Genomic DNA, 17480 nt, shown 5'->3' on the forward strand with positions numbered 1-17480 from the left:
GTACTAAAAGATGTGGAAAAAGTGAACACATGTGTTTTATTTTTGTTATCTGTGAGTCAAGTGGGTTGTAAACCATAATATCAAGCATTGACAGAGCACATGAAATGTTCTGCTGAGCTCATTTATCAAAACTCTGTGGGTTATTACTTGTTATCACACGCAGGTTGTGTGAGAGATGATAATTAGAGACAGGGTTGTACTTGAGTACAAAATTCACGTATCTGTACTTTACCTCTCGCAACTTTGACTTTTACTCCTCCTAACTATCTTTGTTACTCTTTACCACCAATTCAAATCAGAAGAAGAAGAAGCGTTGGTAATGGTCTGTGTTTCTCCACCCAACTATAGTTTTGCCATTCACTCATTCACACGCATCAACATGGGGTTAAGTGTCTTGCTCAAGGACACATGTAGACTAGTAGAGCCAGGAATTGAACCCACAGCATTCCAGTTGAAAGACATCTCAATTAATTGCCAAACTGTGGTCGACGCCTCCTACTGAATGTTAGTGATGAACAACATATTCAGACCATCTGCTATTTGTCTCCTCTTGTTGTGTGAGTGAGTAATAATGAGTCATGGAGGGGAGAAATGAGTGAGAAAATTCAAACCCTTAGAAAGATGTGCCTGGGTTGTTACCTGCACACTTATTATAAATAAATAAATATTGTCAATTGTCCATTGAGCAAATTAGAATAATAATTAAATGTCTGCACCACTGACTGCAAACCTTTACTGACATCTGCTGGTTATACCAAACTATACACGTGTCATCATGATCTCCCCCCCATACCATATTGGCCTTAATAGATCACTGTATTTATAATTTAAAATATAACAATATACTGCACCACATCTGCAACAAAAAGTTTTTATTTTATTTTATTGTCTACTCTTGTAGTAAAATATGTTATGGTCCATGCATGCATTTTGTCAAAAGAACAGCAAAACAAAAGAACAGCTAGTTCTGTTATTGCAGTAACCAAGAGTGTTTCATCAGATGGGTCCCTGCTTTCCACACTACAATGTGTGTCTAACAAAGTAGTGTTCCATAAGGTTAAAAAACAGTTTAAATCCAAAATGATATTGCTTTTGTATGATGCTGACAGATATTCTGTGGTTTATTTGTTGAAATAAAATCCCTTTTTTTGCCTTATGAAGCTTTAACTTTGACTATTTTATTATTATTGTTATAAAAAATGATAATAATGTCTGCACTGTAACACAAATACTGCATGGTGTTACCATTTTTAAAAAATCTTTTTTGTGCTGAAATCTACCGTTTCAGAATGAAACTGAAGTTTTTGGAGTAATTCTAATACTGTAAGTTCTGAACAATTATCCACAGTTAAGGTTTGATAAAGAACTAAACCCCACCAGATAAATTGAATTGAATTAAATTGAACTAGATTATGGTGTGTTATTCTATTTTAGGGATATTTTAAATAACACATTTTTTAAAAACTTCAATACAATCTTATCGAATGCATTTGACTCATGGACATCTGGAGTTCAGTCCATGCAGAGAACAAGCTCTGAAAATACACATGCCAAATGTAAACGTGACCAACTGCATGGCTTGCATTGCCGTAAATGTCCTAATAGATTTTTGTCTTGTCACTAAAAAGTGACTTGGGAGATAAAATCAATACATATTAAACTGCAATTAAAGACTGTAGTTACGGATCAGTAAATATTATCGGAGTACATTGTATGAAGTTGACCATAAACTAATTTATAAAGTATTATAAAGTAATTTATTTTAGTTTTCTTCAAGTTATATTGTTGACAGATGAAGATGCGTTCATAAACACACAAAATGTACCCTGAGCCCAGAGGAGCAGATGAGTCAAATCATTATTATATATGAAAAATATATTCAACACCTTATTTTAAAGTGAATTTAAACTTCCCTCGTTTTGCCCTCTTGTCTCCCTTGTGCTTCACAAACCAACTAAACGACACTAAAACAAAACCTGGTCCAGGATTTAATAAGTTGGACTTCTGCAGATAGAAATTACGAGGTGTCCCTGAAGGCAGCATGGGGAAAGTTTTAAAAAAAAGGAATGTCTTTGAGCGTCTACTCTTCGTATTAAGGTCAGTTCTGCAGGAGGTTCTGTACGTGGCAGCGACTAAAAGACTTCACTGTTCGGTTCAGAGCGTTGGGCTGCCAAGTGTTTTTGCATCTAGGTCCCATCCAGACACGTTTATCTTCCTATTTCGCGAGGTTTAAGGTAAGAAAATATTACATTTTGGCTGTGATTAGCCACTGAAGCTCCCCTTGACATCTCTGGAAAGGGAAGCTGAGACGTTGAGCTCGCGTGTCTATACAGAACATGCTGGGATGGTTTTGTTTATTTATTTATTTATTTATTTACTTATCTATTTATTTAGTACATTTGAAGGGAACACAGTGACTCGCAGATGTGACAAGTTTAAGTCGCAGCGACTTGATATTTCGTGAGCTCTGCGTTTGACATGTTCGCTTCACAGAAACGTTCTACAACGTTCTACAATGTTCTACAGAGAAAACAGGGGAAAGTTTTGAAACTTGGTGCCGGGTCAAAACCTCCACCAGCCCCACGTGACGGTGTTGTTGTCGTTGAGCTAACTTTGTAATAATAGATAATGTCACACGGGGGTTTAGTGGGTTTTGGTTCACTCTACTACGTGCCTCGGTACCGGTATGAAGAGCTCCTAGTGTCGGGGATTTCTAGAAACTACTGTCTTGGAGTGACGTCACCGGCACAACTCTATACTCCAGCTGGAGAGGATGACGATGATGACATAAGGACATGTTTAACATAATAATATTGGTTAACAAAATACAGAATTTGTCTGTTCTTCTGCAAGAATCTGGAATTTATTATTAAGTTAATTCCCCTTTCAGTGTGGCGTAATACCACTGTCCTCATGATACATCAGTGGTCAGCAATGGGTGACCCGTGGGCCAAAACTGGCCCGCCAGCACCCTAGCTGAGATACATGTAAATAAAATCAACATTCATCATCGACAAGCCTCTGATAGTGCTGAATGGTCTTGCTCTTCATATGGATAAGTGATTTTTGGGAGATTAAAAACAGACAGATATCGCAATTAATAGTTCGTTCCACAGTAGCTAACAATTGGTAAACAAATAAGGGATAAATAAATATACACAACTCATCCAACTTCACATAACTCTGATGCTAGATATTTCTTCAAATTCTGGATGAGCACAGTTGCTGCCTGAGACGAGACAGGTTCTCAAGGCAAATCAAAACAAGATAAACTGTTAAAATAATAATACAAATAATACTCAACACCCCCCTAAAAAGAAATCAAGGCTTTGTAATTTCTAACATCTTGTACAGTTCATAATTGTGTCATTAAATCAGATGAATTCTGAAACGTGGCCTTAGATATTGTCTAGTTCTTGTTGCATCTGAGACAGATTAGTATTTTTTTTTTCATCATACACATGTGTTCAGCAGAAATCCATCAGAGGTTTACCACACTGTCCTTCCTTCCTGATGTCTTCAGCGAAACATGGTGGAAATGCCCTCACTTCTCTTTTCACAGTGTAGGGAAAAGGCCACAAGTGGTGTTTCTATTGGGTGTGAAGTTCACAAAGTGGACACGCTGATGTTTTCTATTCACCCCTCACGATGCGACGAGGAAGTGAAAGTCTGTCTTGACTCAGCTTGAAATGTCTGTGAACTGTGAAAACTGTGAAAGACTTTTGTCAATGCCACCAAAAAAATCACCCATTTTTTTTCTCCTTTAAGCCCCACTACTTAAATCTTGGCATTGCTACGATGACTTTCACCAAAGTGTTTTGTAAAATAGACCTCATCCCCTTCAGCTTGACTTGTTTGTTGTGTTTAATTTGTTTTGTTTCCTTTGCTGGAACGTGTCGCAGCCAGGGCAGCTGTTATCTCGCACCAGCCACATTCTGTTTTGTGGATTTGTGAAGTGCAGTCCAGCAGAGCAGAGTAGAACAAGACCGAACTACAGATGTACAGTAGAGGATTTTACTCCCTGGGTAAACTCTTGCACCTCTGCCCCACTACAGACCTTGGAACCTTGACTGCTTCACAGTGTCGGATCCTTATCTCTCAAAGTAAAGCAAGCCAATATACAGATTTTGATGGAGCAAAACGCACCTGCTCTGTCCGGTCATCTCATCTCGGCCTGGCCTCTGTGCTGTTCCTGCACATTTGCCAGAAATGCCAGGCAAAGGAGGTCACGACTTGAACGTAGCAGTCCCATTCCCAGGAATGTGGCATGGGTGTTGCAGCCTGCAATAACAGACAAGACTGTGTTTGGGCTGGTCAATCACGCAGGCGGTAAATTACAAGGAGAGAGAGAGAGGGATTTGGTTGTTTAGGGCGGGAGTAATGGCTATTTGGACAGGGTCTCATTGAGTAAACCAAGCTTAATTCATATGCTCGCGAAGGGAAAGAAAAAAACCCCAACAACGTTAAGGACATCTCTGTTTACCACACTACATTTAAAGCTGCGGCAGGCAGGATTGTTGGTGGAAAGAGGATGATTGTTGACTCTCATTCACAGGTTATAAAAAGACACTTTTGGATCACTGCTCTCCGTCCTTAGCTCCTCTCATTACATGAGCATGGACGGATACACTGGTTTATTTGCGACAGATGACCCAAGGCAGTCTCTCCACTTCTGCTTTTTTAGAGCTCTTTCCCCTTTCTTTTGCAGCATAGGACGTTTTTGTCAGTGCATCCAGTGATAGAAGGGATGAGTAGTTGTTGTGGAGCACCTGCTCTGTCACATCTGCCCTGGGATTGTATTTAAAGCCATTTGTCACTCAGACCTTTTCCTGTGATCTGATTGTTCAGAAGATGTTTTCTTGACAGGACTGGATAAGTTTTAGAGCCCAGAGAAGTTGCAAAACTCTCACATCATTTAACATCATAATCCTGCCTTCTTTAAATGTGGCGTCTCTTTTTCAGTGACTCTGGTTCTACACAATGCACAATATAAACCACACACAAACATAAAAGCTTACTTAAAGGGCCACTTCATCCAAAAATGTGTTATTTGATCGTCAGACAGTGGATCAGAGATACACGTTTCATTCCCACAACAACAGAGGAAGTTGGGATTGAAGTAAATAAACAAAATTGACAAAAAGTCGACATCAAAGTCACTTCCTTTTCCGAGAAAATAAAAGCGCTACTCTCCTCCTTACTGTGTTTCTGTCAAGTTTTATGAGTAAAAGATGTGAAAAAATCAAATAAGAACTAAATATGCAATCAGTGCTTTGGCACTGATGTTATGCTTACATGTGTGTATATATATATAAATACTGTATATATGTATGTATATATATATATATATATATATATATATATATATATATATATATGTGTATATATATATATGTATATGTAGTATTTGTGTAGTGTGCTCTATTTTACATCCGTGAAGCATGTTTGTCCTCCTTATACCTGCTGGCAACTCTCGACAAGTCAGGACAGCGCTGCAGCTGTCTTGTACAGTGGCGAAGAAAGAAAGAATGACTGTTTTTGCACGTAGAAAATTGATCAATCCCGAGCCAAAAAACTCCCAACACCAAAATATGCGTCGGTCACATTTCGAGACGCTTAAATACATAGGCGCTGTCTCACATTCTGTGTAACGAGATGACTATAATTTATTCTTTATGTTTTATTTTTTTGCTGACTCTTTAGAAAACGTGAGTCAAATAAAATTGCAGAATCCAAGAATTTGTTGACATTTATCGAACCCTGATTTTATTCAGGACTTGCAGAAGTTAAAGACACAGGATAGTGGGTAAGAATTCACACTAACTTGCTGTGTGTTTCAAAGCCATTTCACGGCTTTTCACCAATAAGCGCTGGTGTTTGTTATCCCCATACCTCGTTACCTCAAGTATTCCTTTGTCACTAATAAATGAAATTCTACCATGTTCCTTTTTACTACAGAAGACCAGCTGAACACTGAGGTTAGAGCTGAAACAAAATGACTCGATTACTAAACGAATCGGTAACGATTTTGATCATCGATTAATCGGTTTGAAGCTTTTTCATGATTAAAACAAGATTTCTGATTGTCATTCAGCTTCTTAAATGGGAATATTTTATGTTTCTTTGCTCCATATTACAAAGAAATAATTAAAAACTGAATTGTGTGAACTGTGGACAAAACAAGACCTTTGAGAACATCGTCATTTCCTGTTTTGGCAAACACTAATCAACATTTTTTAACGTTTTCTGGCATTCTGACAAATAATCGTTTGTTGCAGCTCTAACTGAGGATCAGCGTTATTTTTCAGCTTCAACCCTTGACATCTTGTCAAAAAAACAAGTTATGCATGTTGACGTTTTCCGGCCTAATGCATAACTTATTTCTGTAGCAATAGAAAGTTATCTTTCTTTCACCAGGAGAGAGAATTCCTCACTGCGTTATTACCGCACTTTGCATTCAACGTATCACTTTTTCCTGCTTCAGATCCTCTGTTAGGCTAAGCCTTTGATGACACAGTGACGCAGATACTGATGACACTGTGCGTGGCAGTAAGCGGTCATTACTCAGAAGTGATGTGAAGAAGCAGACTTAGGCGAAATCCAAGGGGAGAAAGTTGAGTCGTGTCACTTTTCGCCAAACAAAGCTGCTTTCAAGCCTTGGGAGTGTGGACAGGAACTGTCTGCCAGGTGATACGTTATTATGTAGCTGTAGCTCTTTCAGCCTCAACCCTGTTGTTGGCCCTGTCTTTTGCATTAGATAACACTGTTGCTCAAAGGGATGAGGTCACTGTGCCAACATCTGACACAAGAAACCTTGAAATATTGCCTTTGCTGGCCTATGTGTTAAAATATCTATTCAGAACATGGAGGATTTATGCTGTTGCACTTGGATTGATTTGAACTCCACATTTGAGGAGTTTCTGCGGTGCAAGCAGGGTTTTTTTTAGTCAAGAACATTTTTTTATTAGACCTCTGGTGACCACGTTGAACTCCACACTAGAACAATTAAAAACAACAATGAACTCATACCAAACTTACATGAAGCAGATGTTTTGTTGTCTTATGTTGTGTTTTTTTAAATATAAAAAAGGCTTGAATATGCAAGGTACTGTATGTCCACATGTCACTGTGGCATAGAAACAATGTTTCAGCACAAAAAAACCCACATGTAGAACTGGGCAGCGGACAGTAGTGACTCATCCACAGGAAACATGCTGGAAACTTTGAATATTGTTAGACCATCAGTTCATGTAGTTTGGAAACGCTGCATCAGTGCGTCGAGGGGCTGACTCGGTTTATGGCACACTGCAAAGTTTGTTTTATTGTCTGTGCTTTTAAGAATTGGGGGGGGATGACTTTTACGATAAAAAATACTCATTGTCAGCCATATATCGCCTGTGTGAAGACAAATCACATGATATAAAAGATGTTTAACCCATGACACAACATGTTCATCAGCCTGATGAAGAAGAGTAACAGGAATATTCTGTGAGATGAACATGAGCCGGTCGTACTGTAGGAATCTATTGTGACGAGATGTCATGTTTCTCGTTACAGGCTGTTGAAAAAAGAAGGAAAGAATGGGGAAATCCCTGTTTTTCTTCTCCTGGGCTCTGCTCTCCTGCTGCTGCTGGAACACGCAGGCAGAGGTCTTCACTTCTATCGGTCGGTTTGTTTATTCACTTGTTCTTCTTTTGAATTTCAGAATAATGTGGCTCCTCTATTCACCCATTCTTTCTTTTCTGATCATATGTATGTTTATTAGACCTCAGAACTGTTTAAATCTGAATTTGCATGTTTATACTGTAGTGTACGAGAATGTATCAGCAAGACCTCAAAGGAATTCTCCTCTTGGCACTCAAGGATACATTCATTAGAATTTGCTATTTGTAAGTCAAATGTAGAGGTCATGTTTTTTGACATATGTCCACAAATTCCCAGAAATATCCTTCAGTTTTGGGGGGAAATTTTAACATGGGCTCAAAGCTGAATTGATTTATTTGGGCAAAGGTTACAGTCTCAAGCACACTGGCCACAACTCAAGGTGCAAATTATGATGTTAAATGATGTTAAATGTGTAATTTAGTCAATTGCAAGTCAATGCTGTCAACATTGATCGCATTTCCTGTGACTTCAGTCTTTGGCTGCAAAATGTGCTTCCACTGCATGGTGGAAATTCAATTTTTCTCACCCAATTGCAATGACCTCAAATTTTCTGTGGTAGTGTTGTGTACAGTGCTCAAACACATGGAAATTCATTTGTATCCACTCTAAAACACAGCACATAAAGTGTTTCTTTGCCCTCTGTGCATTTACCTCATGAACATAGTATCACTGATTTACACAGATCCATTTAGAGATTCAGTGTGCATCACATCAGTCAACAACTTGCTGCATCGTGAGTTAAACACTCACTGATTTACGTGCACTTGGCCACTCGGTTACACTGGTTTCATGCAGAAACAATGAAAGTGTTTTAACTATCCCATCGTCCCTGGCAACCCCTGTGAATAAATCACGGTTGAACATGTCCATGGTGTTGTTTACTATGCACACTGTGCTTCACCCCATATCCACATGGAGGAATGCACAATCAAAGCAACTCCAAAGTTTGTGGCGAAGGATTCAGTCTGGAGCAAAAAATAACATTTTATAGGGTTTTTCAAGCACCAGAAACACTCTCACTGTGAAGGGAAGTATGCATGTTCCTTCCAAAATGCCGAAACCCACACCTTGAATTCTGAATTCTTCACTCATTATGTGTTGTTGGTTTATTTGACCTGTGTGTCTCTGCAGGTCAAATGACGGACCTGATCTACACAGAGAAGGAGCTGGTCCAGTCTCTGAGGGAATACATAAGAGCAGAGGAGTCCAAACTAGCTGCGGTCAAAGGGTACATTTTTATCAAGCACGATAATATCACTTAATAAAAACTGAGAGCTATGCACTTCACTTAATTATACTATATTTATTCATTATCTTCTCAATGCCTGACTGAATTTAGACTTTAATCATGACCCATCATCTCGCCTTTTGGATGAGAATTACTGGACTGACTGTGTGTTTTTATTCAGATCAAGTACTGCTGATAATATATAAAAGTCCTGTCCTGTTTGTCTTGTGATTTTGATTTTGTAAGTTTATAACCAGCCCATCCATCCATCCATTATCTACCACTTTGATCAAATGTTGATGAAGTTGTTTAGGGTAGTATTCCCTTAACCATTTCGTGTTTAGAGTCATGGACGTTTACAATTAAGAGCTGAAACATCACCGTGCATGTTTTGTCTGTCTCACAGCTGGGCCAGTAAACTTGACGCACTGACCCGAGTGTCCACCTCTGACCCTGAGGGTTACCTCGCCCACCCAGTAAACGCCTACAAACTGATGAAGAGACTCAACACGGAGTGGTCTGAAGTGGAGAGTCTGGTGCTTCAGAACCCCGCTGATGGTGAGACAATGTATTTAACTCTGTGCTGTGGAAAGATTTGTGTGTCATTGTTTTCCACTTTCATGAGAAAAAATCTGTTTTAATCTAATCAAAAAATTCCCTGGGTATCAGTTCATGCTGCCTTGGCTCAATCTGCATCTCGAGACAGCCTTTGTCAACATTCCATGCTGACATTGCATTCATTCAAGTGATCTCTTCACATCGTACAGTGCATTTGAAAGGGCAGCGTTTACCACTGTGGTAAAAGTGAAAAACGGATTAAACGAAACGGAAAAAAATGCAAAGCGGATGCGAGCAGTGAGTGATTACAGCTTTGAGTTTCTGCTGCTCTCTCTTATGTGAGTAAGAGAGAGTCGAGAGGCAGAGAGTCGTGTTGTAACTGCAGCTGGTTCTCATCTCTGCATCTCTGCATGCTTTCCTCATGTTCTGTATTTGTGTGTGTGTGTGTGTGTGGGAGTGTTTAGACTTGGGTCCGTATCAGTGTGAGGCAGATGATGTGAGCATGAGTGTGTGTCGTACAAGTGAATCTGTAAACGTGGCCGTGAGTCAGACGGATGGAGAGATTAGAGAGACTTGATGGGAACATAAGTAGATAGAGGTTTTGCAGTATTTTAGTTTACGTCAGTAGACTGAGTTGTAATCAGCATAGTTTTCCTTTTCCATATTTTCTTCCTCATTCATTTTGGTAAGACTGATGTATTCACATGACATGATTGCAAAGATGAAAGATGAGAGGAGTCTGGGACAATGAACCTCTTACTGGTTGGACAAGAGGGTGAGGAAAGCTTGTACCACTGACACAATCATGGACTAAGAAAGCCACAAAGGCAAAGTTTGAACGCAACAGCTGGTGTTTGACCAGAGAGAGAGGCAGTAGCTACACTGATTTTTATGTATAATTTCAATACTTGACATTAAACTGTAAAGAGTTGCACCTTGATTAACAAGATATCCTAGTTTTCACCTGGAAAAAAAGTTGTTTAATTGTTTATTTACACTGATGGTGATATAGAAAGTGCATTGTTATGTACTTTGTTGATGTTGCTTTCCTTCATGATTTTGCGTTAGACATTGTGACAGAGGACAAAGAGAGGAAATGACTTCAAAAGCCCATATAATATATTAAAAGCAATATAATTTATGTTTAAATTCAAAATGAGATGGCAATAGGCCCAACCTGGAAGAAAAACAAGTAATTTCCATACTTGTTAATTTTGGGAGTCATTAGTTCACCGTCAGTGTCACAAATGTCATAAATTTTCCTCACATTTCTAACATAACCTTTTTTCCCTCACTTTCTCCTCAGGGTTCATTTCCAACATGTCTATACACAGACAATACTTCCCAGATGCGGAGGATGAGACGGGTGCAGCCAAGGCGCTGATGCGTCTTCAGGACACGTACCAACTGGACTCTGAGGCCTTCTCTAAAGGGAAGCTGCCAGGTAACCAAGAACTGAACTCATCCATACTGACCTTTTAAACTAGGGTGTGTTTTTTTCCATTTATTTTGTTGCTTCTTATGAAAAGTAATTTTACATTTTTGGATGTCAGAATACATCTAAATAGGGTTTGGTTTGATTTTAACATCACTGTTAGTTTAAAGTTTGGGTTGGAGTTATAAGTATATGGTTGTTTTAGAGTTATCCCAGTTGTTTTTTGGGCAAAGCAGGATTGATAATTAACTTTTGTGTGCAGTTAAGGCTACAATTACTGAACTATTCACAGATCTGCCACATGGTACTGACTCAGCATTTATACTATAAGAAGAAATGGGGGTTAGAAACACATGGTGTCTTTTTTAGTCGTCACTACTTTGTAAAACTGTGTATTTTTATGGTCACAGTACAATATTGTCATCATTTCGCGAATCCTGTCACAGGTGTGCACTCCAATGCCATGCTGACGGTGGACGACTGCTTCGACATGGGCAAAACTGCCTACAACGACGCGGATCATTACCATGCTGTGCTATGGATGCAGCAGTCTTTAAAACAGCTGGACGCTGGTGATGAGTCGGTGGTTTCCAAGGCAGACATTTTGGACTACCTCAGCTACTCCGTTTACCAAATGGGAGACCTGCCTCGAGCCATTGAGCTGACTCGCCGGCTGGTGGCGATTGGTAAGGTGCAGCATAGGCGTGCATGAGCTTGAATCACCATTGAAAACTAATACCCATTGCACATCTACTTTAATGTTTCACTTGTAAGTGCAGGGTTTAACGTGCCTGACATTTACTGTTAGTCTAACACACAGTGTCAATAGTGCGCACTGTAGCTGTATTCATTTAAAAGGAATTCAGAGTGTATTTGCTTTTCAAAGAGTGCGAGGTCTGGACAGGAAAATCCAAATCTGTGTAAATCTGAAAATAGCAAAGACACACAAGTATGTACCGAGTGTAAGATAGAGCCTATAATCTCACAGTGCTTTATCTGGTTGTCTTATAACCATAAGTGACCAGTGAATGGGTTCATGGTCTCAGTTCTAAAGAAACTAAAGAAAAAGGTATATTTAACATGTGATTAAGGAGCAGAGCGGGGGTAATTAATGGCTCGTCTCCTTCCTGTTAAACTAATCACCACAGTTCACCTTCTTCTTAGTGCAGTGGTTGCCAGAGCGACAGGGTGTTGTCCTTCCAGAGTAAGGGCCGGTGGTTTCTAACTTGTTATTTTAGTTTAGTTGACGGCTGCAGACAATGTTTTTTTGGAGTTGTGGTATGCTTGTTTACTTGTCAACTGAAGTGGAGCAGATGCAGTAGACAAAGCTTTGTGGCATAAAGGGCTACAAGCCCAGCAGCCACTGACTGCAGCTGAACCAACAGGTGTCAGAGTAACACCAGTTTTCTTATGTAATGCAGAGTGCCAAGCCTTAAACATATGTATTTTCCAGTGGGGTCGCCCTGGGGCATCTGTCCCAGTACTTGAATCAGCAACACCTGTGGTTAAAGAGTATTTGCTATACATACACTCCATAGAGTCACATTGATTATACCGTAACTAAAGTTTCCACTGTAAAACCGCTGACTCTGGTAGTCCACATCTGACATGGATGACTAGAAGTCCATTGCACTGCAGAGTCTGTGTTTTTTTTATGAACGATATCAGCAGATAGTAAAAGAATAAAGTCTGTTTTTTTGGAGATTTGAGCCACCAACTAACACATTCGTTTTCTTGCACTGGCAGATTCCAAACATGAGAGGGCAGGAGGAAACCTCCGTTATTTTGAGCGCCTCCTGTTCAAGCAGCTCAATGAGCTGAACCAGCCATACCAGCCTCCATCTGAGGAACCCATTCAGCTGGGAACCTACAGCAGACCCAAAGACCAGCTCCCAGAGAGGGAGGCCTACGAGGCCCTCTGCAGAGGAGAGGGGCTCCAAATGGTGAGACATGAAAATGGAAATTAAGGAGCAGAGAAGCAACGAGAATAATGTGCTTTAGAACATATATCTTTATTGCCCTCAGTACGATGAACATAAACTCATAATTTACCATAATACTATTGTAATTTTCATATTTTTTTAAATTATATGGGGAAAAAAAGCATATAATACTCTGCCGATCTTATCGTATATGTTTCACCAGACTGAGGCGAGACGCAGCCGCTTGTTCTGTCGCTACCAGGACGGTAAACGCAACCCTCGTCTCCTCTTCAAGCCCATGATGGAGGAGGATGAGTGGGACAGCCCTCACATTGTGCGTTACCTGAACATGCTGTCCGACGAGGAGATTGGGAAGATTAAGGAGCTGGCTAAACCCAGGGTGAGAAAAACTGATTAAGCTTAACAATTTCGTTAATTCCTCTTGCTTCAAATACAACCTGCTCTACTGCAGTACTAGGATGAGCTGTAGCATTTTAAATAGTCCTCAAACTGGGGATTTGTCTCCTCAGGTTTACTAAATACTTGCATCTGTTTTTGTCTTGTTGTTGTCTTTTTTTAAGCTTGCCAGAGCTACTGTCCGGGATCCTAAAACAGGTGTCCTGACCACAGCAAACTACAGAGTGTCCAAAAGGTAACTCCTTCAGCAGAAAAGGGTAATGACTGCCCTCTTGTGGATTTCAGTCATCATTGACACTCGGTGTGTGTGTGTTTTTAGTGCATGGTTGGAGGAAGAGGACGATCCCGTTATTGAGAGTGTCAATCAAAGAATAGAAGACATCACAGGCCTTAACGTCCAAACTGCAGAGCTACTACAGGTAATGGATGACATTTATCATGTCACATTACATACAACATTATTATCACATTTCCACATAATGACAGATGTATCGCTACTAATCATTATTCAGCTGTTTCAAAACAGTCAACACCAAGGACACTACAAATGAAAATAATGACATAATCCCATTACAACTGATTCTAAAACAAGCAGCAGAAACAGTGAGACTTTCCAGATTAATGTCCCTTTCACTCATAATAATCCAGTTCAGAGTTGTAGTGAGAGAAAGATCAGTCATGTCTTGTGTAACACAGTTTAGACACATTTCTTTGAATGAGATTATGTCTTATGTTTTTTTTGCAGGTTGCAAACTATGGAGTTGGAGGACAGTACGAGCCACATTTTGACTTCTCCAGGGTGAGTGTTTGTGTGCTTGGGCATTCATTGTTTTTAGGACAAAATGTGATGCATTTTGACAGATCCTCACTACTACAACGAGCATTTATAGAGTTCAGGTTTGGGTCAGAGTCAGAAATAAGGTTTTGGTTTGTTCGATGCTATTGTAGTACCAGTTCCCATACAATAGGTATCCAGCTGACTGAATCATAATGCAAATTGCACCAGTCTGTGAGCATGATATTAAAGGACTGCTTCAAGTTTTTGAGTCTGTATCAACTTAAAAGGCCATTGGTTGTAGGTTGTTCACAGAGAGGTGCAATGCTGCCCCCCCCCCCCCCCCCCACTATTCAAAGTTCAAACTTGTTAATCGCGAGCATTAGGCTTAAATGCATGTTTTTGTTGATTTCAACATTTGTTTTATTTTAAACATCTGTTGCAGCGTCCTTTTGACAGTGACCTCCAGGTCAATGGAAATAGACTTGCCACATTCCTAAACTATGTAAGTACATGTGTGTGTGTGCAGCATTTCACGTATGTTTACTTTTGAATTCTATCTTCATAGAGAGATGAGCCAGATGCCTTCAAAAGATTAGGCACTGGAAATCGTGTGGCAACATTTTTGAACTACGTAAGTATGCGCATCTAGTCGCCGCCGATAAAAAGAGCTGAGCTCATTCATTGACTGACAGAGACGCAATAATTGGCAGACAAATAGTTACAAAGAAAGTTTTTTTTATAAAACCTGATTTAAATAACAGTATAACAGGACACATGAGCTCAAATTATGTTCATCTATGTTCATACATGTGCACAGAATAAATACAAAGCACCTGCTCATTCAGCTCTCAGAATGTGTGTGAGGTTCAAGTTCACTGCAGTAAAGTCTGATTTGACAGTCGTCAATCGTCAGTTCACCAGGCAGAATCAAAACTGGGCTTGACATAGTCAAGCTTTATGGATGTTGGTGTCACCTCTCGTGACTTGGTGGGTTTAATAATTATGTGGTAAACATTAAATTATGTAAACCTTGTTATGATTGTCCAGTCTGATGAGAGGAAGGACAAGGTTGACATTCCTCTTTTTAACTTTAGGCTAGAAACAGTTATTATTATTATACTATTTTTGTAATTTGTTAACACTGTTATTTGATTTTATACACAACTAATCTCTCTAATCTCTACACATCTCCTTCACAACATTGATTGTTTTGTTTTTTTCTTGTTTCCAATGAATATCGGACATAAACATGAAAAACATTCTTAAATACATTCTTAGATTTAGAAGCAGTTTGCTGGATCTGAGCAAAAACTTAAGATAAGAATATGAAAATGTTCTTGCATGAGATCCAATCTTTCCACGTTAGTGACTCATATTCTAAAAAAAGGCCAGATTTCTCCAACACTCTAAATGGAAATCTGGTTCTCTCTTTCTCTCAGATCAGTCCATACAGTCATTACTCCAAAAAAAGATCCTGCTGAGTGAACCTTTTAAGGACAGTTGAATGACGGTTTGTACTGATAAACTTTGTAATTGTTTGTTTTCTCTCAGATGAGTGACGTCGAGGCCGGAGGTGCCACGGTCTTTCCTGACTTTGGAGCAGCAATCAGACCTAGAAAGGTACTGATGGTACTGTGTGTGTGTTTGTGTGTGAGAACCACATTAGAGTGTCTTGTCTTGGCCAATCATCAAAGGGATGGAAATATAGGCCCTACTGTGACTTTGTTCTTTGTTGCTATTGTGGAAAGCAATAGCAACTAAATATCCTTCAGGAACTCTCAGGTTTCTTAAGGTTGCTGCCTTTGGGCCTTGTTTTTCCTTTTTTTTTTTATCGAGCATCTGTCTTGACGTGTGTTGGATCCTCTCACTCCTCCTCTCTCTCTCTCTCTCTGTTGTCAGCACCAGATGTTACTATCATTTATTTCATGAAGTTCATGTCTCCACAGGGAACAGCAGTATTCTGGTACAATCTGTTCAGGAGCGGGGAGGGAGACTACCGGACCAGACATGCGGCCTGTCCGGTCTTAGTAGGGTGTAAATGGGGTGAGTTAAAGTAGTTTTTCATGAATACTGAATCTTATTTCCTTCATACACTGACTGTGATGTCAGTATAACAATAGTAAGTTGGTCAGTTATCCTCTGGAAAGCTCTTCATGTTCATTTTGGCTGTTGATGAGATTTACATGGTTATACCGAGTGGTTTTCCTAAAATTGAATTGTCAATTTCTTGATTTGGAGAACTTGGAACTTGATATTTCCACGTCTGGTTCTTTTTAAAAAAGCACATTTAAAGTAAAAAGTAAAAGCTTTTATCAAATGCAGATGTGGAAAATTGTCAATTATAGTGTTTTTTTCATTGTGTTACCCAGGCATTACTTTAAGTTTTGTTTTGTTTTTGATTTCTTTCTTGTTTTTCAGTGTCAAACAAGTGGATTCACGAGCGAGGGCAAGAGTTCAGGAGACCGTGTGGCCTGACGGAAGTGGACTGAACATCTAAAAAAAAAAAACGTGCACACAGTCTCATACACATACATTGTCTTATTTCCTCTTTTATCAATGTGACTTTCACCTTCTGCAACATTTACATCAGTGTTTACTCTCAAAAACAGATCTGACAGATTTTTTTATTTTTTTTATTTTATCAGTCGTAGGTTGGAATAACTAATAAACCACAACATGAAATTCAAAAAAGTCTACTGTGAAAATGTTCCCACTGATACCAGAAAATCATACCGTTGTCCTTCAGACATTACAGATGATATCGTGTGATATCGTGAGTGAACACCAGTGCAGGAAGGATTATCCCACTTTACCAAAGTGTTTTTCAGACTTGTTTTAATTTTACGTGCATATGAGTTCATATATGTGAGCAAAAAAGCAGCAACAGAGTGAAGCAAAAGTTGTATTAGTGAGAAATAACAGTAAAACATGGACCATTTGGACTAAAAACACCTGAGATTTGAATTACTTTTGCCATTTAATTCTATGGTATGAACTGATTTAAAACCAGTTTGTAAGTAAAATTGAAGACCAGCTCATGTGACACCATTTTACATAAAACTCTTAAGAAAAACAGATATCTCTGTTGATGAAAATAGAAGATGAATATTATCAAATGCATTACCATCATCAGACTTTTTTGTGTTTCTCCACAACTCATGTTTCAAATCACGTCTTTAACATTTGTATTTATGTAGAGTTTAAGTTATTACACTGTTGTGTCCTTACTACAGAATGGCAAACAAGAAAGTCAATAAACAGTGTTTTCTATATAAAATGTTTTCTTCTTTCATTCGCTTTTACATACATAGTTTGTCACTTCTGTCAAAATGTCTGTATTAGATTGTGTTTTTCTGCTTCGAACAATTTTAAATTGAGTGACAGATTGAATGGGTGAATGGCAAAACTATTGTAAAGAAGCTTTGAGTGGTCATCATAACACTAGAAAAACACTATAAATACAGACCATTTACCAAC

General features: G+C 39.1%; 1 protein-coding gene across 3 annotated transcripts; it reads left to right on the plus strand.

The window, feature by feature from the left end:
* The first annotated feature begins 2097 nt into the window (after positions 1-2097).
* On the plus strand, positions 2098-16516 carry LOC131458945 (prolyl 4-hydroxylase subunit alpha-2-like). 3 transcript variants are annotated; one of them, XM_058628323.1, is made up of 15 exons: positions 2098-2234; positions 7558-7665; positions 8797-8893; positions 9300-9451; positions 10758-10895; positions 11333-11572; positions 12633-12829; positions 13032-13208; positions 13390-13460; positions 13545-13644; positions 13971-14024; positions 14446-14505; positions 15555-15623; positions 15950-16046; positions 16422-16516. In XM_058628323.1, the coding sequence occupies exons 2-15, from the start codon at positions 7581-7583 to the stop codon at positions 16490-16492; spliced, it is 1608 nt and encodes a 535-aa protein (XP_058484306.1). In that variant the 5' UTR covers positions 2098-2234; positions 7558-7580; the 3' UTR covers positions 16493-16516. The 3 variants fall into 3 exon arrangements, 2 of the variants coding, with proteins under 2 accessions (XP_058484306.1, XP_058484305.1); XM_058628322.1 differs by lacking the exon at positions 14446-14505 and adding an exon at positions 14569-14634; XR_009240171.1 differs by lacking the exons at positions 15950-16046; positions 16422-16516 and having other exon boundaries at positions 14446-14634; positions 15555-15618.
* The last annotated feature ends 964 nt before the right edge of the window (positions 16517-17480 follow it).

The sequence above is a fragment of the Solea solea genome, chromosome 4, assembly GCF_958295425.1.
Source record: "Solea solea chromosome 4, fSolSol10.1, whole genome shotgun sequence".
NCBI lineage: Eukaryota > Metazoa > Chordata > Actinopteri > Pleuronectiformes > Soleidae > Solea > Solea solea.

Bases quoted from the DNA above. Each gene is read 5' to 3' on its own strand.
- LOC131458945 (XM_058628322.1), top strand. From the start codon at position 7,581: ATGGGGAAATCCCTGTTTTTCTTCTCCTGGGCTCTGCTCTCCTGCTGC. The intron at 13,461-13,544 runs GTAACTCCTTCA...GTGTGTTTTTAG, and splicing joins AACTACAGAGTGTCCAAAAG to TGCATGGTTGGAGGAAGAGG. The intron at 15,624-15,949 runs GTACTGATGGTA...ATGTCTCCACAG, and splicing joins CAGCAATCAGACCTAGAAAG to GGAACAGCAGTATTCTGGTA.